The sequence below is a fragment of the Podarcis melisellensis genome (genome assembly GCF_964234715.1).
Source record: "Podarcis melisellensis genome assembly, chromosome: 16".
NCBI lineage: Eukaryota > Metazoa > Chordata > Lepidosauria > Squamata > Lacertidae > Podarcis > Podarcis melisellensis.
The window spans coordinates 11,987,258-12,012,626 of record NC_138533.1 but is presented as its reverse complement, the minus strand read 5'-3'; the positions used below and the strand labels follow the sequence as shown (position 1 = coordinate 12,012,626).

The following is a 25,369-nucleotide window of genomic DNA, read 5'->3' as shown; positions in this document are numbered from 1 at the left end:
CAAAAAGGCAACAGCTGGGATGCCAGCCAGGCATTACAGGCGGCAGGAGACAGAGAGCAAAGCACGCTTTATGAAAAGGAACTGAGAAATAATAATTTTTGTATTGATGGGGACAGTTGTGGTGAGTAGGACAGGAAGTACAATTGCCTCATCCTGTTTCCATTGGAAATATAGCATTATTTACATGCTCTGGTTGTGGTTCACTACATTGGATGTGCTGTAGTTCAGTGGGAGAGCATCTGCTTTGCAGGCTAAAGGATCCCAGGTTCAATCCCCAGCAAGGGCTGGAAGAGACTCCCTGTTTGATACTCAACAGAGCTGCTGCCAGTCAGTGTATGCAATATTCAGTTAGATGAACCCAGTGGTCTGAGGCAGCTACCTTTTCTCCTGTGGATCAGGATTTTAGGCTGGGGACAATCCCAGACCCACCAAGTGTCCCTGTTTTCCAGAGACAGTCCTGGATTTACAAAAGCCGTCCCGGTTTCTGATTTGATCCAGGAATGTCCTGCTTTTCCTTAGGATGTCCGTATTTTCATTGGACAAATGTTGGAGGGTATGGAGTTATGCAACCCCCGAGCCAAGGAGATAAATAACTATATAACCTTTAGAAGGCATCTGAAGGCAGCCCTGTTTAAACGTTTAATGTTTTATTATGCTTTTATATATGTTGGAAGCCGCTCAGAGTGGCTGGGGCGACCCAGTCATATGGGTGGGGTTTATTATTATTATTATTTTTAAATATTTTATTTTATTTTAAAAACAGGACCCCTATTTTCATCGGAGAAATGTTGGAGGGTATGCAATCTCAGCCCTGCTAGGGGTGGGTGTGCAATGAAATATTGGCATGTTTAAGGGGGGGGTGTTCAATATAGGAGAGGGTGAGTCAGATCTGATGAACAGCATATATTTAAATTGTTACTACAACACCTTAACAATCCGGGGAATTGTCCTTTGTTAAAGTGGTGTGATAGTGCTGAAAATGTATAGTGTGAATGTGACCTTTGTGTCAACAGGGAACTGAGCAGAAAGAGAAGGGTCTTCTTATGTGCTATAGATTTTTAGGGCTGATTTCCTGAAACCTTTGCTAGCGCTATAGGAAGTCCTGGTGGGCACCAAGTCCTGAAATGTCTCTGTGTCTCTGGGTACACACTATTCCATTAAAGAACATTCAAAGCACATTCCCTCCCTCACGAAAGAATCCTTGGCACTGTGGTTTGTTAAAAGGTTGTCATGAATTGTGTGGAGTAAAGGACAGAATTATTTGGGAGAAATTATGTGCTTCACATGTGCTTTAAAGGCACAGTGTGCACGCACAACCTGTGTTTGGGTGCTATGAGGGGAACAAGAGCCCTGTATAATTTAAAATAGAAACCAGCAACTGCAAAGGAGGGAAGGAAGACGACTGGAACCCGGGAAGGATCTGTTGTTCTCTGTTGCCATGGCGCTGAATGGCTCTCTTGTGTGGCGTTCGCCATATTGTAAAGGACCTGTTCTTTTTCTTGTTGGAGAAGAAGAGGCAGTCTTTTCAAGTCCTGTTCTACCCCACAGGGGTGGAGGTGAGAGAGGTGAAGACGCTTTCCCAGCAATAAGAATATTTAAGCTTAAAAGGGCCCAGAGCGTCTAAAGAGCTTTAAAAAAAACTACCCAAACACATTTTGTACTTAGGCTGAGGGAAACTGAGCTACGAAACTCCTTGCCGCAAGGAAAATGCCACGGCAAAGAATTTAGTAACTTCCAGTGATCAGTTTAGTGTCAGTAAAAAAAAAGAAGTGAGGAAAATGCCTGCAGATTCTGCCAAACTCTGCCTCCATCTATCGCCGTTTTGTGACTGGCTTTGGCCCACAACGTCGTTTTGTGATTGGTCCTGGGCCTCATAAATGTGAGAACCCCTCTCTGTTGGGTTTATGAAGACTTTGCCCACTCCTCCCTTTTTGGTGGATTTACTCAGGAGGAATTGCCCATAAGCAACCCAATCCTGTCCATGTTGCATGTGGGGGTCTCTCAGGAGGAATAGCCAATTGGTTATTATGCCACACTCCCAAAGGCAGCCATTTTGTGTTATGCTACATAGAGAGAGCAGCCATTTTGGGACTGGTACCCACGGCACTTTCTCAGAATGTGCACTGGCCCCAAAAGGTGGCTGGGCGAACCATGTCAAATTGAGGGCACCACAGAAGTAAAATGTTTGTTAGAAAGAGAATGAAGGCCTATGGCAGAACCCACTGGAAATGAGCATGCGTCATAACGGAAGGTCCTCATCTCTCTCTTTTTCTCTCCCCACACCCCCAAGAGGCTTCCTAATGGATAGAAGTAGCAGGAAAGCGAAGAAGCCTGCTACAGGCACAACAGAGCAGGTAATTGGAACAGGTGGGGTTAGGCATTGATTCCTTTTTTTGTCTTCCCCTTAAAAAGAACTTGATTTGAGCGTTGTATTCAGGTTATTCCTAAACTTCTTGAAGAAAAATCTTCTATTGAAAATAGGCCATATTTCAAAAAGTAAAATTCCCGGCACCCCCAAAGTTCTGAAATTGTTGAGCTTTTTTTTATTTTTTAACCAAAGTTGTTTAGGTGTTGGGTTTTTTTTTTTTTTGTAAACCACCAAAAACAAAGAGAGAGGACACATTTTTCAACTTAAACTTCAACTCTTTCTTTCTTTCTTTCTTTCTTTCTTTCTTTCTTTCTTTCTTTCTTTCTTTCTTTCTTTCTTTCTTTCTTTCCCCCCCCCCCAGGCGGAAGGGGGCAGTGGCATAGCCTCCCCCAAAAAACAAAAAAATCAGCAACACCCCCCAGCATCTCCAAGAGCCGATTCTTCTTCTTCTTCTTCTTCTTCTTCTTCTTCTTCTTCTTCTTCTTCTTCTTCTTCTTCTTCTTCTTCTTCTTCTTCTTCTTCTTCTTCTTCTTCCAGGGTAAGAAAGGGAGATTCCTTGTTGAGGCCCCCCCCCCCTGCTTTGGAAGGGTGGGACTGAGGAGGTAAGTTCCTATGGACCTGCAAAAAAACCAAAAAAAAGATTCAAAAATTGGAGAAGTGCAAATTCTGAAGGATGGCTGTGTTTCAGTTTGTGTATTGTTTCAAAAAGTGCAGATTAGGAAGGTTTGCCTTGGAATGTGAACTGAAACGAATTTCACCCCCTAACTGACATTACAGGCTGGTACAGAGCCTGTACCAGAAGAGCAGAAGGCACTCAGGAAAGAAGTGGATAATGTACTGCAGGGCGAATTGGCAAAGCTCTTAGCTGAGAAGCAGGAGGAGGCGGAAAGTCCAGCATTTCAAGGTGAAGTGCAGAAAGGCAAGGCGACAGAGAAGTCCAAGGAAAGGAAGGGAGGCCTTGCATTGCAGAATAAAGTAGAGAAAGCCCAGACAAAGTCCAAGGTGGACACGGAGCGTGAATCACCTCAGCGTCAAGTAGGAAAAGCCTCGGCAAAGAGAAGGTCCAAGGCAGAAAGTGAGCCTTCCTCATCGTGGGATGAAGCAGGGAAAGGCAGGGTGAGGGAGATGTCCAAGCAGGGAACAGAAGAAGAGAACATCCAGGGGGAAACTGAGGACACTGAGACCCAGGAAAGCAGGGACAGTGAATCACCGCAGGCTGAAGCAGAGGAATCCTCAGAGAAGGTCACTTGGAAACAAGGCTCTTTATCAAGCAAAGAGGAGATGAAGGAGGAGGAGGAGGAGGAGGGGTAAGAGAACCTTCCCCCAAAAGACCAGCTTGCCTCAACCTGTCCCACATGTAGAGATTAGCATCACCGCATAGTGCATGCACACACACCCGCCCCCTGCCTGCAGTGCTGGGAGTCTCAGATATTTTCTGCCTCCTACACTGAAAAATCAAAGTGATGCTTGACTTGGAATAAATTTCAAAATAATAATGGCCCCCTCCCAAATGAGAATGGAGGCAAAGCAACAACGGGCTTAGCACTAGCAAACAGGCAAGTTCCCAGAGTAAAGATTGCGACCATTTCACCCCCAGTGCTACAGTTGCCACACTTCCCGGGGCTCACTCATGGTTTGGTTCAGCATTGCATCTGAGGCCGGCTGGGGTCATAATTTTTCTCACCCAAACTAACAAAGCACAAGTGATTTGCCATAGAACAAACCTTGGTCCCAGCTTGTGATTTGTCTGGTGCAAGACAAACCACAGGCTTGGATACAACACTTAGCCAAACCATGACTTAGGGCTCGTCCACACTTCTGCTTATTCCTGGCCTAGAAAGCCCAAGTGGACTCTCTAGGCACAGGTCTGAGTGGCTTTGCCTTTCTCTTCCACTTTCCCTTGTTTAGTGCTAGACTGAAACAAACAGGAAACCCCATTGCGGTTTGTTCCGATTCAGAGCTAGAGATCCGGTTTCCCTGGGGGGAAGTCGGAGGGCAAGTGGAGGTGTATGTAAGCCTTAGCCTTGGGTAGCCTGTGCAGCAGGCAGCAGGACCAGGAGAGGAAAGTACCAACTAACTAAAGTCTATTGACTTGAAGGTGTCTACTTGGTGGGAGACAACTCTGTGCTTTCTGATTTTATCTATTGATTTATGGTTTGTATGCGGAGAGTGCCTTTCCTTCAAGTAACTCCAAGCTCCAAGCAATTGTGGGTGGGTGGAGAAAGCAAGCCAATAATCTGAGGACACTTTTCCATGTGCCCACTTGCTGCCCTGCATTGTCACCAGCAAACACTGGATGTACCCCAATTTCCTGGAAAGGTATGTGCCATTGCATATGACTGGTGCTAAGTGTTTTGCAATACACAGTTGATCCCCCACTCCCTTCCTGACTCTAACAGTGTCTTATACGGAGTCAAACCATTGGTCTGTCTAGTCTATACTGACTGGCAGGGGCTATCAAAGGTCTTAGACTTTCCCAGTGTGGTAAGAATTCACTTCTAACTTGTGAGGTAAGGTAAAGGTAAAGGGACCCCTGACCATTAGGTCCAGTCATGGCCGACTCTGGCGTTGCTGCGCTCATCTCGCTTTATTGGCCAAGGGAGCCGGCGTACAGCTTCCAGGTCATGTGGCCAGCATGACTAAGCTGCTTCTGGCGAACCAGAGCAGCACACGGAAACGCCGTTTACCTTCCTGCCAGAGCTGTACCTATTTATCTACTTGCACTTTGATGTGCTTTCAAACTGCTAGGTTGGCAGGAGCAGGGACCGAGCAACGGGAGCTCACCCTGTCACGGGGATTCGAACTGCCAACCTTCTGATCGGCAAGCCCTAGGCTCTGTGGTTTAACCCACAGCGCCACCCGCTTCCCTTCCTAGGTGAGGTACCGCCTTTTAAATAAACCATGGAACCAAGAAAACTAATTCAAGTCCATCATCCAGGAGGGACCCAGTGTTTAGGACAGAGCCAGTTAAAAAGGTCTGTCCCAAGGCACATCAGAACAAAACCTTATATAGTAGTTCATACACAGCAAGCAAAGAATCATAAAACATCTAAGCATTCTCAAACCTATGTCAGGAAGGGTTACAGGTCATGAAAAGCAAAACACATATGGCTCCATTCCATCAGCTTCACCCCCTAATTACCTTGTGGTGACCAGAAATGCCTAGGTCATTTGACCATTTTAGGTTTTGGACGTCACACGTTACCCTGACAACCTAGCTCATGATCCGTCTTTATTGACGTTCCTCCTTCTATCTTTCAGGAAACTTCAAGGATTTTTGATTAACACATGGTAGACTTAGAATAACATCCTGGGGGACCTTGTGTTTGTGCCACTCTCAGGGCTCACAGGGCTAGATAAGATTTCTTGCTTATGACCTAAAGAGCATAGGGTTGTGAAATGCAGGCCCACAAAACCCTCGCACAGAAAGCAAACCTTTTCTTTCATGCATTCTAACTAAAAGCAAAACACTGCAACATTATTAAAATAAAAAATAGACACCTTGAGTTTCTAATTCTTATATTACCAGTGCAGTGGTACCTTGGTTGTCAAGCTTAATCCGTTCCAGGAGTTCGTTCGACTCCTGGAACCATTCAAAAACCAATGAGCTTCCTGCACTTAATCGGAAGCCAAGTCAAACATTTGGCTTCCAAAAAACATTCAAAAACCGGGACACTCCTGGGTTTGCAGTGTTCAGGAGCCGATAAGTTTGGGAGCCAAGCCGTTCGACAACTACTGTATTACCTGGAGGTGGCCAGACTGTATGGCTGGGGAACCCCTGCCAGATGGGTGGGCTGTTGTTGTTGTTGTTGAACCTGGGATCCTTTGCATGCAAAACAGGTACTCTTGCTGCTGATCTGCGGCACTGCCCTTAAAATGCAGTTCTTAAGTTCTAGGAAGCTACCTGTTACTGTGTCAGACCACTGGGTTCATCTAGCTCAGTATTGTCTTGAGCAGGCATGGCCAAGCTTGGCCCTCTAGCTGTTTTGGGACTACAATTCCCATCATCCCATCATCCCTGACCACTGGTTCTGTTAGCTAGGGATGATGGGAGTTGTAGTCCCAAAATAGCTGGAGGGCCAAGTTTGGTCATGCCTGGTCTAGAGTGACTGACGGTGGCTCTCCAGAGTTTCAGGCAGCAAGCCTTTCCCAACCCTACGTGGAGATTCATTAGGGATTGACTTGCATGCAAAGTAGGTGACTTTCCACTGGCCTCCTTCCACACACAACCTGAGTACTTTATATTACCTGAACTCTGCTTCTTTTCTCTCCCCCCGCTTTTTTCCTTTTTTTTTTTTTTTTTTTTGCTGTTCCTTCAGACCATCTAGTGCTGGAAGCTTGTGGGCTAAACACAAAGAGGTAAGAAAGCTGGGCAAGAAGTGGAGTTCCCCATCACCTCTGGTTCTCATAAGAGGCTGGGTTGCACATTGGGTGTGCTTTTAAAACTTTTTAAACTTCAATTTACAGAAAATAAGAGAGATTGGAGAGAAACCGCTGGAGGAACTTGGACCACCTGGTTACTTTGCTAAGTAAGACCCCCCCACACACACACACCAAGCCCTGTGCAATAACTAACTCACCTGATTGACATAGGACAGAGGATGCTTCAAGAGCTTTTCTAGTTTCCAGGTGGGGTGCATTCACATCCCAGCAAATCCAGGTTGTGCAATTGGAAGCTCTTGTGTGACAAATCTTGTTCCCCCAAAGACGGGACTTTTTAAAATAAGAGAAGTGCACTGGCATGTTTGGAATAACAGTTGCTTTGAGGCAATGTTGTCTAACCTTTGCACAAACAAATGGGAAAGAATGCTCATTAAATAGACAGCATTGTCTAATCTCCATGCAAACAGTCTAGGATAAATGCCCAATAAACAGGCTGTCTGGAAGCTCCCAGAGTATAGGAACATAGAAATGTAGGAAACTGTATTCTACTGAGTCGGATAATTGCTCCATCTAGGCAGTGGCGTAGTGTGTGTTGCCAGCACCTGGAGCGAGGCAAGTACTGCACACCCTAAAAAGCAACAGTGGCAGTGGCTTCAGACACTCAACAGCCCCAGAGGCAGCTCCTGAGTTTGCCACATGCCTCCATCCAGGGGCCATCCAAGGCCAAGCTTCCGAAAGGAGGGCCTGAGCCTCACCCTTCGCTTTGCCCAGGAAACCCAAGAGATCTCCGGACAAGGGGAAGGGCTACTACCCCCTCTGATTTGGAATTAAAAACTCCCAGCAGCGTTTGCGGGAAGGTGGCCATTGGGTGCTCAGTCATGGATCCTGCCCATTGGGGACTGGTAGGGTGGAATACAGGGAGCCCAACAGGTGGCAGCGCCAGGGCCAATGGCAGGTGGAGCCAACTAATTCTAGTTTTGTTTCCATCCTCGTCCTCCCTGCTAAATTTCACAAGGGCAACTGAAGCTAAGGAAGAGGAGGCTGGCAGCATTGCCACCTAGAGTGGTTGTAAGTAAGGAGGCAGGCTGGTGGGAGCTGGCTGTGGGTAGAGTGAGGATGGTGGGACAATGCCCCATTTGCCCTAATGAACTGGCCTCCACTACCCTGCTTCTGACCATGGAGACACAAACATGCCCAAATTAAAATTCCATGTGGTCATCACTCAACAAGCAGTTCCCTTCCTGCATCCATCAGGCAAGGTCAGAGCAAACTAATCCTGGTCCATAGGCTCGCCCTCCCTCCAGTTAGCATCCATGTTTCCTGAAACAGCCTTAAAAGGCAAACCATTAGCAGTGCCAGGGGAAGCGGATCAGTTTCCATAGCTGCAGGCTTTTAGCCAGTCAGCACTAATACAATTTTGGGGATAACTCCCCTGCCAGCAGGGATTATCATATCAGGAACCTACCACTTATGGAGTTCATCAATGCTTTTTACACACACACACACACAATTCCAAGGTAGTTGAAGCAATCTCAAGATGGGTGGGGCTGAATGACAAAAGGCTAAAACAGGGCAACCCAAAGAAGTTGAATGTTGGAAGTTTCAGGACAGACAAAATAAAGCAGTTCCCACAGTGCATAGTTATATAGAATTCTCTCCCCTGACAGGCAGAGATGGCCACCAATTTGGATGGCTTTAAAAGGGAATTAGGCAAATTCATGGAGAGTAAGGCTATCAAGGGCTACCAGCCACAATGGCTATGTTCTGCCTCCAGAGCCAGGCAGCCTGAGGTGGCTACCTCAGGCAGCAGAAGTCCCCAGGCGGCAGCCCCACCAGGCACCCTGCCCCTAACAGTGATGGCCCAACCTGACTGGTCCCCACTTTTCCCCAAGCAACAAGATGTGACTTTAACCTGAGCCGTCTCTTTTTCTTCAAGGTTAACTCAGAGAATCATGCGGGATCTTCCTACTTTCCAGAAGAAATTGGTAGGTCTGTGCATTCAAATCTTGATTTGTTCCATCACTGTTGAATGTTAAGCTAAAGCACCTTTAAATGTCAGGGAGTGATGCCAGTAGAGTTGCCAGGGGCTGACCTGGAGGCTCTGCCAATCTCCTTAACACACAAGTGGGGAACTTCTTTTTCAGTCTTCCCTTCTGAGCAATTTTTGTGGGGCCACATGCCCCACAGGTGAGCAGGGCTAGAGGCCAAAGTGGGTGGAGCAAAGAAGGCTCCTTCGTACAGTAGCCTAGTTTCTACCTACACACTCACACACCCCTCTCTGTCCTCCCTCCAGGCAAGCAGGAGGTATTAGTTCAAGGAGACATTCTATCTAGGCAAAAACTCTCCAACGTTGTCCAAACCTGGACCATAATTTGAGGGTTTACTTACTACCCCCACCATCCCTAAGGTTCCTGCTTCTTTAAAAACAAAACAAAACACCTGGTGAGCATCTGTCTCTGTTGAGATCAAAGGCTCCTCTCATTTATAGGTTCAGTTTTATTTATTTATTTATTTATTTATTTTTATATATACCACCTTTATCTTCCAAGGCTCTCAAGGTGGTGTACATGGTTCTCCTCCTCCCCATTTCATCCTCACAACAACCTTGTGGCCCCCAAGGTTACCCAGTTAGCTTCATGGCTGAGTGGGGGTTCGAACCCTGCTCTCCCATGTCCTATGCCAGCACTCTAACCATTATGCCACACTGGCTCTCAGTAACTAACTGCTCTGGGGTTCCCGTTATCCTGTTTCTTTCACAGGTTCAAAGAACCTCCCTTCCTAATGGAGGGGAATGCTGCTCTACATAATCCCCCATCCCTTTGCATTTAACCTCTTGGTCTGCATTCAAACATTTTATTCTGGGACGTTTGACTGTGCATCAGTGAACTGTGCTTCTGGATGGTAGTGACCCCACCATTTCCCCTTCATATGTTTTGTCCCCTGCCCCCCCAAGCAATCCATGAGCAGCAAATGAGAAATAAACCAAGGTAGTGGGGAGAGACATGTTGAGGCAAACCATAGTTTATTGTCACGTGCAAACAAGGCCCAATGTGCTCTGATTTTCTGGGGTGTGGGGAGCAAAGGTCATAGTGGAGCTCAATACTGGACTTATAAGGGACAAGCTGTAGTGGGATGGGCAGGTTTGAGAAGAGGGCCACTCATAAGGCTCTGTGCTGCATTCACTGGGGTTGAGGGAGCAGACAGGGTGTAGTGAGGGGTTAGGCTGTCAGAGAACTCAAATGAAAAGAGAAACGGGGACGGGGAGGATTGCCAATGTTTGCTTAAAGGTAAAGGTAAAGGTACCCCTGCCCGTACGGGCCAGTCTTGACAGACTCTGGGGTTGTGCGCCCATCTCACTTAAGAGGCCAGGGGCCAGCGCTGTCCGGAGACACTTCCGGGTCACATGGCCAGTGTGACATCGCTGCTCTGGCGAGCCAGAGCTGCACACGGAAACGCCGTTTACCTTCCCGCTGGTAAGCGGTCCCTATTTATCTACTTGCACCCGGAGGTGCTTTCGAACTGCTAGGTTGGCAGGCGCTGGGACCGAGCAGCGGGAGCGCACCCCGCAGCAGGGATTCGAACCGCCGACCTTTTGATCAGCAAGTCCTAGGCGCTGAGGCTTTAACCCACAGCGCCACCTGTGTCCCCTAATGTTTGCTTACTTGTTTCATATTGTTACGGCTAAAATCTGGGTGCGGGGCTACTCTGCCACCCAGCTCGTCGGACTAAGTGTCCGCGGGTCCCTGCGGAAGAAAATGAGCTCAGCTCAGGACAGGAGCAAAATGCGGAGATCCAAGGTTTATTGCGCAACAGGTTCAAGACGAGATTGAACAGCAAGAAAGGGGTGACATGAACTTTTGAAACTCCCTCCATGTCCCAGAATACAGTGCAAAATACATCCCAGTTACATCATGAATATATTGAGGAAAGGTTGGGTTACACAGATTACATCATGAATACATTAAGGAGAGGTTGGGTTACACCAGATTAACATATGGAGGAGGGAGGGGGAATATGCAGAGCTGGAGATATGCGCAGATAAGCGCTTCCTGAGTGCCGGTGATGGGAAGACAATGGTCCATGTATGCATAGTCTGCCACCTGGCATTGCCCGGAGGAAAGGTCTGGCAGAGTGATTTGACAGGATTAGGGTCTTGACACCGTACTTGAGGGATTATGGAGGACAGGGGAGGGGTGATGGAGTCCTAGAGAAATTGAGCAAATATATTGTAGCGAAGAAGGTGAAGAAGACATGCCCCCCCCTTTCCGTAACAATATCCAGGATGGAAATCAAAACAGATAATACAATTGGTATTCACTGTCATAGTTTTCAGTTCACCACAACCAATATGCGTTGGGAATGGTGTGGAATAATGCAATTCATTACTTTAAATTTTGCCATAGCAGACAGCGAGCCAAATTGTGTGGGTTTTGTCAGTGAGGGGTGGGGTGGAGCTAACTGTTGCGAGAGTGTCCCTTCTAATCTATAAACGTTATTGCAGAAAGCTTCAGAAGTGCCAGAAAAGTATAAGAGAAAGAATATGCATCCAAGGTATGAAACTGGGATAATTATGGGCTGGTACAACCACTTTCAAATCTGTTGGGGCGGGAGGGGTGCCAAAAGCATTAGGGGAGAACAAAGCCTCCCTGTGGTATCTCCCAATCGGCATGAAAGTGGAGCTTCCTTAATCACTGGGAAGCAGTCTTATCACTTTTTGTGCTGATTGGAGCCAATCAGAGTGAAAGGAGAGTCAGCAACTGAGAATTGGCTCCACTGGAGAAGGTGCCGTGGGAAGGACACTGGGGAAGAATCGTTCTATATAAGCTCCAAATCTAAGCATTTAGGAAGACTGACATCCCAAGGTGCTTTGGTTCCCAGAGAATGGTGTGCAAGTTCTGTTACATACCATGGAACTTCAAGGGAAACACAACTTAAGTCAACTTAATTCACTCCAAAAGAAGATACTGGAGCACAACCATTGTCTGTATGTGTGCCCAGAAAATAGTAGAACTAGCTTAAAGACAACACATGAATCATTGCACTATATCCCTATTTGTTCTCTCTGGGGCACGAGCCTTGGCAGTGTGTATGGAGGTCCTGGACTACCCAGACAACAAGACCTCTCTCTTGGCCACACTGATATTTTCCAAAGCAAAGCAAATCAATACATTTGGCACCAGCTTGGCTGCAGGAATTGCTGGAAGGAGGCATCCAAACCCCTATGGAACTCCACTCTCCATCTAGGAGAAGGACCCCTATGTATTATTATTGTATGATTATAAGATTGCTGTATAATCTTAGAAGGTTGTATCATTTTAGAAGGGGACGTGACTGTGACTATCATGTAGGGGCCCTGAACTTTTGAAATTGCTACAACTCTACTGGCCACAATAGAGATGGAAGCTCTTGGGCAACAGGACAGATTTTTGACCTGGACTTACTTTCTTTCTTAAAGGTTAGCTAAACTGCTCAGCTCTGAGCTGCCCAGCACCCAGGTAGGCATCTTCTTCACTCTCATCCATGAACCATGGGATCCCTTGACATGCTGTAGAGCAAATGAGGCCCTGCCCCACCAACTTCTCATGCAGACCCCCCTGCCTTCCTTCCTCCTTAGAACCTGACCATGGGAGGTGGCTCCATCAGTCAGCTTCTTCCTTCCTAGTCTCAGCATTGCCCCTTGTATAACCCATCAGGGAGGAGGAAGATGGGGTCAAAGCTAGAATTAGTTAGCTCAGTCAGTGCCTGCCATTGGCTCTGGTGTTATCTACTGATGGGCTGGGTGCATTGTGCCCTGCCAGTCACAATATGCACCAGACACCTCTGCCTTTTCATTTAAAAATCAAGAAGGCAAGCCAGGTGAAGGACTAACAACAACAACAACAACATTATTACTTGCCATTAACCATCAGTTTCCAAGGCAAGTGAAAACAATATTTAAAATCCAGAATTAAAAACTCTGAAAACAAATAACAGTCAATGTGGTTAATCTGAAGCTTTTTGTTTTGTTATTTTTCTCTTTACGTACCTTTTCATATATTTTTTTCTACCCCCATTTCATGAAACTGCAATATAAATCAGGTTTCTTTTGTTATTTTTACTGGATATGATCCCTGAAGATTGTGGGGGTTTTTTTTTACATTTGCCCAGTGATTGTTCTTTGTTTTTCTTTGCCTTCTTCCCCATCCTTATTATGATACAATTTCTGACTTGGTTATGAAAATTATTGTTATTATGCCATTGATTTTATGTTTAGGATTTTTAAAAACTCAGTAAAAATATATTGCACACACAATGATGACAGTTGCAGGAGTAGGGGGGGGGTCCTGAAAACACAGGTGTCAAAGGCCAGAGCTAAATAGGTGCATCTTCACCACTCGGCTGCCATTTGCTCTGGTCTAGCAAGGGTATTCCTTATGGTCACATGGTGACTTAGTGGTACAGTGAGGTTGCAAGCTGGAGGTTGCAAAAGATACAATATAGAGAGATTTGGGAGACAGGAAGTGCTGAGGGATGCATGTGTTTTAGAATTCGTATCCTGCTCCTTCCATGCTGCGTAGGACTTTCAGACCCTCAAACAATCTCATCATACACCAGGAAAACCATGAAATGAAAACCTGCAGAGGGAAAGCAGCATTAAAAAAATTAAAATAAAATAAAATCAGCAGCCAATATTATCCAAAGTTAACTGCAAATAAATCAGTTGCTAAAAAGCATCCCCCCCATAAAAAGCATGTCCTAAAAGATTATCCCTAAATGTGCTTTGGAAAGTAATGTGCTATATCTCATGGAGCTGAGAGTTCCACAGCCTAGGTGCCCTTGAAGAGAAAGTATATATCTCTGCATTTCCCTGCCTTCCACATTTTCAGGAGCAGAAACTCGGAGAGCAAGGCCACCCTAATTACCAGACAATGTGTGGACAGGCTCATGGGAAGGGAGATAGTCCTTCAAGGATTCAGATCCCAAACAGTTGAAGGCTTTAGTGAATGTTCACAGAGTTGGGTACTGGCCTCAGCTGATCATGCTCTGCTGGCCTCCTATCTGGACTACTGTAATGCACTCTGTGCAGGGCTGCCCTTGGAGACTATATGAAGGCTGCAGCTAGTGTAGGGTGCAGCTGTTAGATAGGCAAGTGGGGCAGCTCCGTGGGACCATTTTGTTACCAGCCCTGAAAATGATGCACTGGCTGCCAGTGAACTATGGGGCCCAATTAAAAACATTAGTACTAGCAAAAGAGTGTGCCTTTCCCAATATCGTCCACCTTGAGCCCTATGACCAGAAGGGATACCCTGGGGGTGCTGCCTCACCGCTGAGTGCTGCCCAGTGGGCATTGGCCCATGACAGGGCCTTTTCAGTGATTGTTCCCCATTTGTGGATGCCCTCCTCTCTCTTTAGTAACTTTTGGGAGGAATTGTAAAACATTCCTGGTTGCCCAGGCATTTGGAAGTTTCTGTTCCTGGCAACCTTGAAAATATTACCTGTGAGCGTGTGTGATTGTTTGTAGACTCTTTGGGAGGAAGTGCAGGATATAAATTTAATTTGATGGTGATGATGTTGTTGTTGATGATGATGATGCAGGGAGCAGTTTCTGGGGTGGAGCATAGTGTGCCATCTAATGTATCCCTGTTATTGCAGCAAATGAAATCGAGGCGTCAACTGTCCCTGAAAGACTCAAGGTACAAAAGCAGAAATGCTTTGGAACACTGTGGGTACTTTCAAATCCATGGCAATGTGCAGAAATGTTGGCAAGAACCAAGGGCAGAAGAGCTTGTGGCCCTTCCATATGTGTTCAGTATAAGCAGAGTCACCCCACTCATTAGGTGGACTGAAGAAACCCATCTCAGGTGGTAGAAGTAAAAGAGGTGGTGTTCTGCCTGCCCCATCACTTCTGCCACCGAGAGGGAAGTGTTCCGCTACATGGTGCTGCTGATCATCTTCCAAAACCATGGTGAGAAGCCAAATGACAATGCTTTGAGGAGCACCCAGGCCCCTGCCAAATTCAGCAAGTGCTGGGACATTCCTGAGTGCCATGTTGACAATCAGTTCCCCGCCCCAGAACAGGGATGGAGAAGCCAAGCGGCAATATTTTGAGGAAGCGCCCCATCTCCCAGTGAGTTTGGTGCACGGTGGCAGTGGAATTGCTGGGGGGCAGAAGTGAAGGACAGTGGCATAGCGTGGATTGCCAGAGCCCGGAGCCTTTCTGCAAATGGCCTTTGCAACATAAGTCAGTTAAAAGGTAACTTAGTATCCAGATGTGCCTATTTACAGTGGTTATTTTCACTTAGCCCTATTTCTCGGTGAATCCACCAATTTCTTAGTGAAATGACACTTTTACCAGTAAAACTTGCACTGAACTAGTACAGAGAGCATTAAAGCAACCATGTCTGACCCCTAGTCAGCCTCAAGACTCCTCCAGTCAAAAAGGAGCACATTATTCATGAGACTCCCCTTTGTGAAACTGCTAAACAAGTATTGATAACTCTCCAAGCAGACATGTCAAAAGAGCAGATATCTATACATTTATCTGTGAAATGGATGCTGGAGTCAAGGTATTCACAATTTCAAAAGAATGGCCCAGAATAGCCAAGGCAATCAGTGAACATTATGAGGTATCTTGACAGACAGGAGACAAGCCATCCTCTCAAATTTCTGTTGTAGGCCACCTCTTTCCCAGTGTGTTTTCTCTTGGAAAATAGGATGTTTTTCTGAACAGGACCTTCTCTCTGTTTTAAAGGTTAACTCAGATCCTGAGCCAGGATTTATCTGAAGATGAGGTAGGCCGCTTATTCTTGTTTATCTTTCATCCCTGAATGGTGGGTTGCCCAGCATATTTGGATTGCTGGCCGGGGGGTGGGGGTGGGGGGAGGCACTTTGAAGGTCAATAGTTGTAATTTTCCAAGGTGCTTACCTGGACCCTCCATCTCTTTAAGATGTGTTGGGTGGCAGACAGGGAGAAAGAGTGTAAGGGAATATGCCTGGGTAGCTTAGTTGGTTAGAGTGTGGTTGCAGGTTTGATCCCCATATGGGACAGCTGTGTATTTCTGTATTGTAGGGGGTTGGATCCTCAGGGTCCCTTCCAACTCTTTGATTCCATCGTATCAGGTCTTTACTTCTTTTTTGCCCAAATTATCCATGGGTTGGGATAGAGATGAGTGGTGCAGTTGGCTAATATTAGACTCAGTGCTTTTATGGTCTTATGAGCCCCATGTTGGCTAAACTGTGGCCCTCCAGATATCATTGGACACCCAACTCCCATCAGCTCCTGCCAGCCTGGCCAGTTGTCAGGGAAGATGGGAGTTGTAGTCCAGCAAAACCTGGGGGACACCAGGTTCGTCACCTCTGCTTTATATTGTGTGTGTATTGCTTCATTCACTTCAAAATACAATAAGCCAGACTCCTCCTGCTCCCAAAGTCTTGCCTTGACTAAATTACTTTTTTTTGCTGGAGAGTCACCCTCTAATTTATAAATGTCACTGCAGGAAGAAAAGGATGAGTCAAAGAAAACAGAACTCCATTCTTCAAGGTATGAATCCAAGTGAGGGTGACCTTGGAATGCTGCGCCTATTTTCAAATTTGTGGCAGAGATGCCTCAGCCAGTGTTGCCAAAAAGCACAGGGCGCAGGGAGGGCGAACTCCTCAAGTGTCAAGGACTGGCTGGATGAGGAAGAGTGGTGGGAGCTGCCTGACTTAGAACCCCCCGGGGAGGACACAGAAGATAGCAACTTAGATCCTGGATCGTGGTGGTGGGACATTGGGGAGCCATCTGGGGAAGGGACGAGCTGGGAGGTGCTAGAAGCAGATGGTTTGAGCGATTGGGGGGTGTCAGGAGGAGGAGGGCCTTCCAGGACAGGGTTAGAGGCTGAGGGTCGCAGTATGAGACTCAGACAGAGAGGAGTCCTGAGATGGTACACAAGGGTGGTACACAAATTTAATGAATAAATAATAATGAAAGATAATTCCCTTTGTAGGCACAACAAAATAATATCCTACACTGAGTTAGAGACCACAAGTATTTATTGTGTCCCTTGCCCCTAGGCAGAAAATATTTATTGCCCCTAGAGATGAGAGAGCTGTGTACAAACACATCTCTCACAATATGGTGGCCTTTCTGGAAGGAGTAAGAGCCACTCCAGGGGTGGCATGCAGCTGGTACTCTCGAAGAGAGGATCAGGAAGGTTCTTCTGTCCTCCTATCTATCTCTCCCTCGTCACAATGCAACGCCACCTCAAATTTGCCACCCCAAACAACTGCCCCGTTGGCCTTCACTGTTAATCCGTCTAGTGCAATATTGCCTACAATTGCCTCTCCAAGGTTTCAGGTGGGGGTCTCTCCCAGTCCTACCTGGAGATGCTGGGGAATGAACCTGGGATCTTCTGCATGTTGAGCAGGTGCTCTAGCACCACAACATTGACCAAAGGTGGCTTTGCCTCCCCTCTCCCCATAATCTATGAGCCTTCTCCTACAGCCTGTCAACTCTTAACCCTGGATCTATCTTTCTCCTCCCCCACCCTCGTCATTTCCTGCAGTAGCAAGACAGTGCCCTTTGAGACCTCTCCTGAGGGAAAAAGGAAGGTAGGGAGTGCAGAGAACTGTAAGCTTTTGGTATTCAGGAGGACTGTCCACCTGCTGCTTGGACCCAGCCTCCAGAGTGTGTGACACTAGGCGTTTCCTGTGGCCACCAAGCCCATGAAAATCTTGCTGGTAGGATGGTTATCTGTGGCCCTTCTTGGCAAGCCTGGTGTAGCATGTAAAGAAAAGAAAAGACTGGATTAGACCAAAGGCACATCTAGGCTGGCATCCTTGAGGGCTTTTGCCAGCCTTGAATGTATGGCAGGAACATAGGAAACTGTCTTCTACCAAGTCGAAATACTGGTTCGCCTAGCTCTGGGTTTCCCAAACTTTGGTCTCCAGCTGGTTTTGGACTACGATCCCCATCATCCCTGACCACTGGTCCTGATAGCTAGGGGTGATGGGAGTTGTAGTCCAAAGCAGCTGGAGCCCCAAGTTTGGGGACTCCTGCTACAGGGCCGTCTTAAGCATATCCGGCGCCGTGGTTCAAAGATCCCTCTGCCCCCCCCCTTTCCCAGAGTTGTCAACCTTTCCCCAAGCCTCTGCAGGGATCGCTCTCCTCCTGCGGAGGCTTGGGAAGGAAGCTGCACGCCTGCCAGCCATATGGTTGACGGGGCATAGCTAGCGGGCGTGCAGGGAAAGGGGAGGCCCCCGGCAAAGCCGCACAGCTCCCCCACTCGCTGGAGTGCCCCTGAGAAGCCAGCGCCCAGGCGCAATGCACCAGTAAGCCCAATAGGAAAGACTGCTCTGCCCTGCTATAGACCAAGCCAGCTGCATAGGAGGTGAAGGACCGGGCTCAGTAGTGGTCCCTCTGCAGTTATCTGAGTTTTAATGCAAGCCATGTGGCATCCACTGCTGCCTCTTCCTAACTGGAGGAGGTGGCAATGAACACAGCAGGCATGGGTTGAGGCAATTGCAGCATATACTTCAAAGCCCTTCAGTCCCTGCTAATGGGGACAGGTGATCATCAGCACATGATGCCAGTGTTCAAAAGCTTGCCACATTGAAGCTTGGGACCTGGCTCGCTCTTAAAGACAGGGGGCAGGTAGTTTGTAGGCTCAACATCCATCTCACAATTCACCTGCTGTATGTTGTCGGGGTGGGGTGGGCAGGACACCCACCTGTCATCATTTTCTGTCTGCCTAGCAGTTGCCCCCCTGGCTACACCCATGCCTACTGTGCCTTTAACCCCCACCTTGCCTATGTATCATTCAAATTTCTGTATTAAATAATTTGGCAGAAGCAGAAACTTGAGTCAGAATACTTTGTCTAGAAGTGAGGCTTAGGACAGTGGCCTTATTAGGCAAGCAACCCCTAACCCCGCAATGTGGGGCTAATTGTACTGACCTGTCTTCTATGGTTCTTAGAAATATCACGATGCAGGTAAGACCTGTGAAGTACTTTGAACATTATGAGTGAGCTAGTCGAAAGGTCGGCGGTTCGAATCCCTGCTGCGGGGTGTGCTCCCGCTGCTTGGTCCCAGTGCCTGCCAACCTAGCAGTTCGAAAGCACCTCCGGGTGCAAGTAGATAAATAGGGACCGCTTACCAGCGGGAAGGTAAACGGCGTTCCGTGTGCAGCTCTGGCCACGTGACCCGGAAGTGTCTCCGGACAGTGCTGGCCCCTGGCCTCTTAAGTGAGATGGGCGCACAACCCCAGAGTCTGTCAAGACTGGCCCGTACGGGCAGGGGTACCTTTACCTTTACCTTTTAGTGCAAATGCTAAATGTTGTTGTAGCTGTCTTTTTGATGTTGGTCTGCCTTGACCTGGATTAGGGTCGCCATATTTCAAAAACTGAAAATTCAGACACAGAAGTTGTTGAGCTATTGCAGTTGTTGAGCTATTGAGTTGTTGCAAAATCTCCAGAAAACTTGACATTTTCCATCTATTTTTAAGGATATTCGCCCAAAAAAAAAGGCTTCCAACATGGATTGCCATATGCCCATGTTTTCCCGGACATTTTATCAATTTTTGAAAATTCTGCTTGAATGCTATGTCCAGGGAAACCTGGATGTATGGCAGCCCTACCTATATAGTGATTTTTAGTTAACAGATTTCTTTACCTCTTCTTCTTGCTTCTAAACTCTTAAACTCCTGCCCAACAGGCTGAAGCAGCGGCAAAGGATGGCACACAGAAGGGTGACTCCTTGCCTTCAACTGTAGGTGAGGTTGTATCACCGGAGTGGGAGAAGGACCAGGGGCGGAGGAAGGGGTGTGTGGTAGAGGTGGGCCGTTCCGGGTGTCAGCACTGAGGGGGGTGAGAAAATGCTGGGCGGCACTCACTGCGGGGCCTGCAGCGTGCCCGAGACATGCGTCTCTCCTGGGAGTGACATGGTGGCTTGGGCACCTGCAGGCTCCGCTCTGCCCCAAATGGTCCACCCACCACCTCCCCCTCAGCTGTAGAGTGGCTGAGTGGGAGGAGGCAGGCAGACTCCTTGGAGGCCCCATGGAGTGTCCTGCCCCAGCTCACCCTGCCCAGCAGGCAGCTGGCCCTGCCCCTGGCACAAGGCACGCATGCCACCCCAGGCACCTGATTGGCTTACTCCGCTGCTGAGAAGGGCCCCTAGATAAGTGAATGGGCCTGCCCCTCCCCCTCCCAGACTTCTCCTGAAAATCTACCAGTGCTTTAGGGCACATTCATCCTGAATTTGAAACAATAGATGAACCCAAATTCACCCATCCTCCTGCATTCTGAATTTTGCCATTCAGACCCCCAGTCAAATAATGTGTACAATTATTTAATTTTATTTATTTAAGGTATTTATATCCTGCCTTTCTCCCAAGTTGAGATTCAGCATCTTAACACTTAATGCAAATTAATGAAAACAAACGAGTTTAAAACATTAGTTGAAATACAACAAAGCACATTTAGAACCAGCAAATAAAAGATAGATTGCCCTGGCAGCAATATTCTTCCTCTTCTTCTTCTTCTTCTTCTTTCCCATTGATTATTATATTTATACCCCACTCTGGGCGGCTTACAGCAACCTAGTGATCAGCATTGTCTGCATCTTAGTTTTCAAAAGCTTGTCTGAATAGGAAGGTCTTAGCCTGCTGGTGAAAGATAACAAGGAGAGAATCAGTCTAGCTGCTCTTGGGCAGAAATTCCACAATCTGGGAGCAGCCACAGAAAAGGCTCCCTTTCTTGTCACCAGCAACCATGCCCCTGATTTTGATGGATGTGAGAGAAATGCATATCCTAAGGTCATGTGTGCATTTATATGCCACTTTTCTTCTGAGGAGCTCAAAGTGGCACAAATGGTTATTTTCCTCCCCATTTCATTCTCACAGCAACCCTGTGAAGTAGATTAGGCTGAAAGACTCTGGCTGGCCCCAAGATCACCCAGTGAGTTTCATGACTGAGTATGTCCTATTATGGAAATTTGGAGTTTGCGTGGGAATTGTATATATTAGGGAATTGTATATATTAATCCACATTAACTTAAAAAAAAACTAGTTGGTGAACTGATGAGGAGAATGTGGAGAGCTCAGCTTAAGACTGGAATAATGAGAAACCAAAATGGACATGTTTCCCCGTCCTTACCCTATGTTCAGCTTCTTACGTCTTGTTTCCTCACTTCACACAGGAAGCTCTGTCTGGAACATGGGGCAAAAAATAAGCCACTGGAAGATGGCCCACCAACATGGGTATCACGTGGGCCAGCTTACTCAGGTGTGTGTAGATGCAGCTAAGACAATGGAACAATGGGTTCCTCTCAAGGGAAGGGAAAAAAGATGGACTATGCTCTTAAACAGACAACTCTTGTTAACAGAGGCCGCTCACTGGTGGCAGATTCGATATTTAACACCATTGGGGAAGGCCACAGTTGGGTTTTCTTCCTCATGCGGCAAAATCTGTCATCCAGATTCAAGGTGGGGAGGAGAGATGGGGGAGAAATTTGATTTCATTTAAATACAAATCTATCCAATTTCCTGTTTTTGAGAACAATATGCAAACTGAAGCACAGATATCCTTCAAAGCTTGCGTTTACCTGAATTTTTGCAGTGCAATTCTCCGACCAGTGTTTGCAAAAAATGCTTCTGTTAGGGGAAAGTCAGTGTACAAACAAATGTATTAATGAAAAGGACATAGTGTACAAGAATGCATTAGATAGAGGGAAATTGTTTGTAAAAACGTGTGCATTGGTCCAAACTGCATATAGAAATTGGAAGAATTTCATACTAAAATGCTGATGAGTTTTCATGAATTTATTATTTATTTATTTATTTATTTATTTATTTATTATTTATTTCTAATGTAGGGAATGGAATCTCTGGGTACTGATGCATGGCTTTGAAAAGGGGAAAAGCTGCCAATCCGTAACTGACCGGTCCTTTTCTTTTCATCTTAGGATAAAATGTACAAGCAAAGGCTACTGAAACATGAGCGGGACACCAAAATAGCTGTAAGCCTCTTTCAACAATTCGACCTTTCAGTTGTATTGCAAGGAAAGCCGTGACCTGTGCATATCACCACTTCACTTTTGGGTGGTGCTATTTATTGATGAGAAGTATAGTCCTCAAAATATTTTGAATGTTTCCCTTAGAGCAGAGCTGGGGAACCTCAGGCCCAGGGCCAAAAGTGGCCCTCCAGGCCTTTCTATCAAGCCCTCAGCATTCTCCACAGTCTGTGTTGCACTCTGTTAGAGTCCTGCCGCCTGTCTGAAACAATGCCTTCTTGCTTGCCTGGACGGTAAACAGAGAGGTGCGCGGTTTTTTTAAATATAATTTTTATTAACAAGCCAATCAAATCACATCACATTAATTCCAAATTACGCAGCCAAATTTTTAAATTTTTGTTGGGGGTACCCATGCTTCGAGTTCAGAAAGGGATCCAAACATCTCTCTTCCTGCTGCTTTGATGTTCACAGTTCTGTCAAAATAGAATTCACAGTTCTGTTCAATCTTCTCTTTGTTATTTTCCTCATCTTATTGTTGTCATAAACAGAGAGGTGTGTATGGGTTTTTGGGAACCTCTGGCTTTTTGTTTAAGGGGGATGTGGGTTAAACCACAGAGCCTAGGACTTGCCAATCAGAAGGTTGGCAGTTCGAATCCCCGTGACGGGGTGAGCTCCCGTTGCTCGGTCCCTGCTCCTGCCAACCTAGCAGTTCGAAAGCACATCAATGTGCAAGTAGATAAATAGGTACCGCTCCGGCGGGAAGGTAAACGGCGTTTCTGTGCGCTGCTCTGGTTCGCCAGAAGCGGCTTAGTCATGCTGGCCACATGACCCGGAAGCTGTACGCCGGCTCCCTCGGCCAATAAAGTGAGATGAGCGCCGCAACCCCAGAGTCGGCCACGACTGGACCTAATGGCCAGGGGTCCCTTTACCTTTACCTAAACAACAACAAAGACGTTTGCTGTACACAAATAAATGTTGCATCCAGTGCCCCACCCACATTTTGCCTCCTGCTGCATCCACTTCTGCATTTCACTAGCCTACTGTGTACAAAGGTAAAAGTTACATCTGCCTCTGGCCCCACCCACCAGTACCATGTGGCCCCTGTAAGGTGTTGCACACATGGTAATGCGGATCTTGGGTTGAAAAGGGTTCCCTGCCTCTACCCTGGAGGCTGACCCACAGGTACCTTTGCTCTGTGCTTTCTAGGCACAGCTCCATGTTTTCCAGATCTGTATCCAAGTGGCCTTTTTTGTCCCAGCACTTTGTCTGGGAAAACCCGCACGTTACTGCTGAATCAGAGCAAATGGCAATCTGCTTCAAATTTGACTGCCGTTTGCTCTGGTCCAGCAGCAAAATGTGGATTTCCCCGGGGGAAGCACCAGGACCAACCCTCAACCCCAACCCCTGGCATTCAGACATGGAAAGCCCAGACCTGTGCCTAGAAACACAACACAAAAGGAAGTCTGGGTGAGCCCTCTGTTTAATGTTCCCTTTGGACTTTGGACTTGAATGTTTTTTGCAATTATAAGTCGTTTCAAGACCCTTTACAAAGCTGGAGATGAATAAATGTAATATTCAATGATGATACATAATCATTTAATTATAATAATTATAAAACCATTGTTATGATTAAAATGTTCTAAATGTTCAGATTTTTAAAAAATCACAAGGGGGGCGGAAATGGTTGAATTTAAAAAGTAAGCAGAATATCACCTTGAAGTGATGGTAGTGGTGGTTGAGGGGTTCTGTGTGTACCTTAAACGTATCTCCCTAATCCCTTGCTCGCTTCCCCATTCCACAGATGCCCATGCCACTCCAGGAAGTGATGGAGGAAGAAGTGTTTGACATCTTAGTGGAAACCCTGTTTGGTGAGGAGAAGGCTTGTGTACTGCAAGTCTAGCCTGCTTTTGCGGTCACAAGGACACATCTCCCTCTTGAAGTCAAGCCACCACTTATACGTTGTCCCCCTGCCCCAAAGTGGGAAGACTTCTGTAAAATGTGTTCATACTAATATACAGTGGTACCTCAGGTTAAGTACTTCATTCATCCTGGAGGTCCGTACTTAACCTGAAACTGTTCTTAACCTGAAGCACCACTTTGGCTAATGGGGCCTCCTCCTGCTGCTGCGCCACCGGAGCACAATTTATGTTCTCATCCTGAAGCAAAGTTCTTAACCTGAAGCACTATTTCTGGGTTAGCGGAGTCTGTAACCTGAAGCGTATGTAACCTGAAGCGTATGTAACCTGAGGTACCACTGTATATGTATAGATACAAAAATTCAGAAATGATCATTGTAATTTACACCCCATCTGCACCATACATTTGAAGCATGCCGCGTTAATCAGTCAAGGCTCCCCCCAAAGAATCCTGGGAACTTCAGTTTCTTGAGGCTGCTAAGAGTTGTTAGGAGACCTCAATTCTGCTCAGATAGCTGGAATGCCTAGGGTTCCTTGGGAAAGGGGATTTGCTCTCAGAATTGCAGCTGTATGAGGGGAATTATAGATGTTCGATTACATGGGGACAAGATGGAGCCCTGCAGGACACCAGAGGAAAGCTTTCATGGCAACAAGCACTGGCCCTGCCTCCCATAATAGCTTTCTGGAAACAACCCTGGAAGTAGGAGCAGAACCACCGATTGGCCACTGTGAGAATAGGATGCGGGACTAGAATTTAGGGTTGCCATATTTTGAAGATAAAAAAATAGGACACTATTATACTATGGCGGCCATTCAAAGCAAATGAATGGCCTCGAATGGTCTCGAATTTTGCCCCTGAAAAAGAGGACACATGGTGGGCCACTGACCTGATTCTGCAGCAAGGCTCTTTTTATATTCTCATGATCATGGAGGGTGAGGTTCCTACAGAGGTGTGGGCTTCTCATACCTTGCTTAATACCAGCTGCTGGGAATCGTTACAGGTGAGCAGAGTTTCTGCTGCCCTCAGGTCCAACTTGCAAGCTTCTCGCAATGCTAGAATGGATGGACCTTTGTCCTGATCAAGCAGGCTCATCTCATGAGAGGCAGGGCAAGGTCCCAGAGACTCAGGACACTTATGCACCCCGCCATATTGTGATGGTAGAAACTGCGGAAATGTGTGGCATGTAAAAGTAACCTCTTCCCCCTCTACCACCCCTCCTCAGACTACCACAAAAAATTAGGATCAGAGCACCCTCTCACCATCCAGATGGAGCAGCAGGTGGAACACCTTCACCTCCAGCTGCAGGGAAGAAGAGTTCTTTGAGTGAAGATGCTGTGCAAACGACGCCCCTCCTACCCTTTGCCCACCAGTACCTTGAAACCACCTTGAGAACAAGTAAATGTTTATGTGTTTTCATCCCGCCCTATCCTGTGGTTTTTCCCCACCCCCCTGTGGGCTGGGGCAGCAGAGGAGGGCACAGGACCAGCGTGTGTGCTGCGAGTCTGTGAGAGTGCAGTATTTGATTCAATTTGCATGTTTTATATCCATGTTTTTTCACATAAGCCTTCACAGAGCTGCTTATAGTAACAGATATCATTTGGAAACCGATCACAATCATTAAGCAATGATTTGGTACAGGCAAGCTAACTATGATTTAAAAAAAAAAAGAGCAGAGGCAGTTAAAAATAAATAAGGAGGGGAAGAGAATATAGAATTGGGTGCAGAATTCAGCTGTT

The 25,369-nt window shown here is 46.7% G+C and overlaps 1 protein-coding gene across 1 annotated transcript; it reads left to right on the top strand.

Moving 5' to 3' along the window:
• Positions 1-1,093: 1,093 nt before the first annotated feature.
• On the top strand, positions 1,094-25,049 carry LOC309358504 (uncharacterized protein). The gene is made up of 17 exons (XM_081891706.1): positions 1,094-1,142; positions 2,291-2,354; positions 3,146-3,665; positions 6,687-6,727; positions 6,836-6,897; positions 8,688-8,736; positions 11,253-11,302; positions 12,207-12,246; positions 14,384-14,424; positions 15,483-15,522; positions 16,228-16,271; positions 17,275-17,320; positions 19,422-19,479; positions 20,904-20,989; positions 21,669-21,722; positions 23,518-23,584; positions 24,856-25,049. Exons 2-17 carry the CDS (start codon positions 2,301-2,303, stop codon positions 24,954-24,956), a joined length of 1,353 nt encoding a protein of 450 aa, XP_081747832.1. The 5' UTR covers positions 1,094-1,142; positions 2,291-2,300; the 3' UTR covers positions 24,957-25,049.
• The last annotated feature ends 320 nt before the right edge of the window (positions 25,050-25,369 follow it).

Bases quoted from the DNA above. Each gene is read 5' to 3' on its own strand.
- LOC309358504 (XM_081891706.1), top strand. From the start codon at position 2,301: ATGGATAGAAGTAGCAGGAAAGCGAAGAAGCCTGCTACAGGCACAACA. The intron at 2,355-3,145 runs GTAATTGGAACA...CTGACATTACAG, and splicing joins CTACAGGCACAACAGAGCAG to GCTGGTACAGAGCCTGTACC. The intron at 12,247-14,383 runs GTAGGCATCTTC...CTGTTATTGCAG, and splicing joins CTGAGCTGCCCAGCACCCAG to CAAATGAAATCGAGGCGTCA.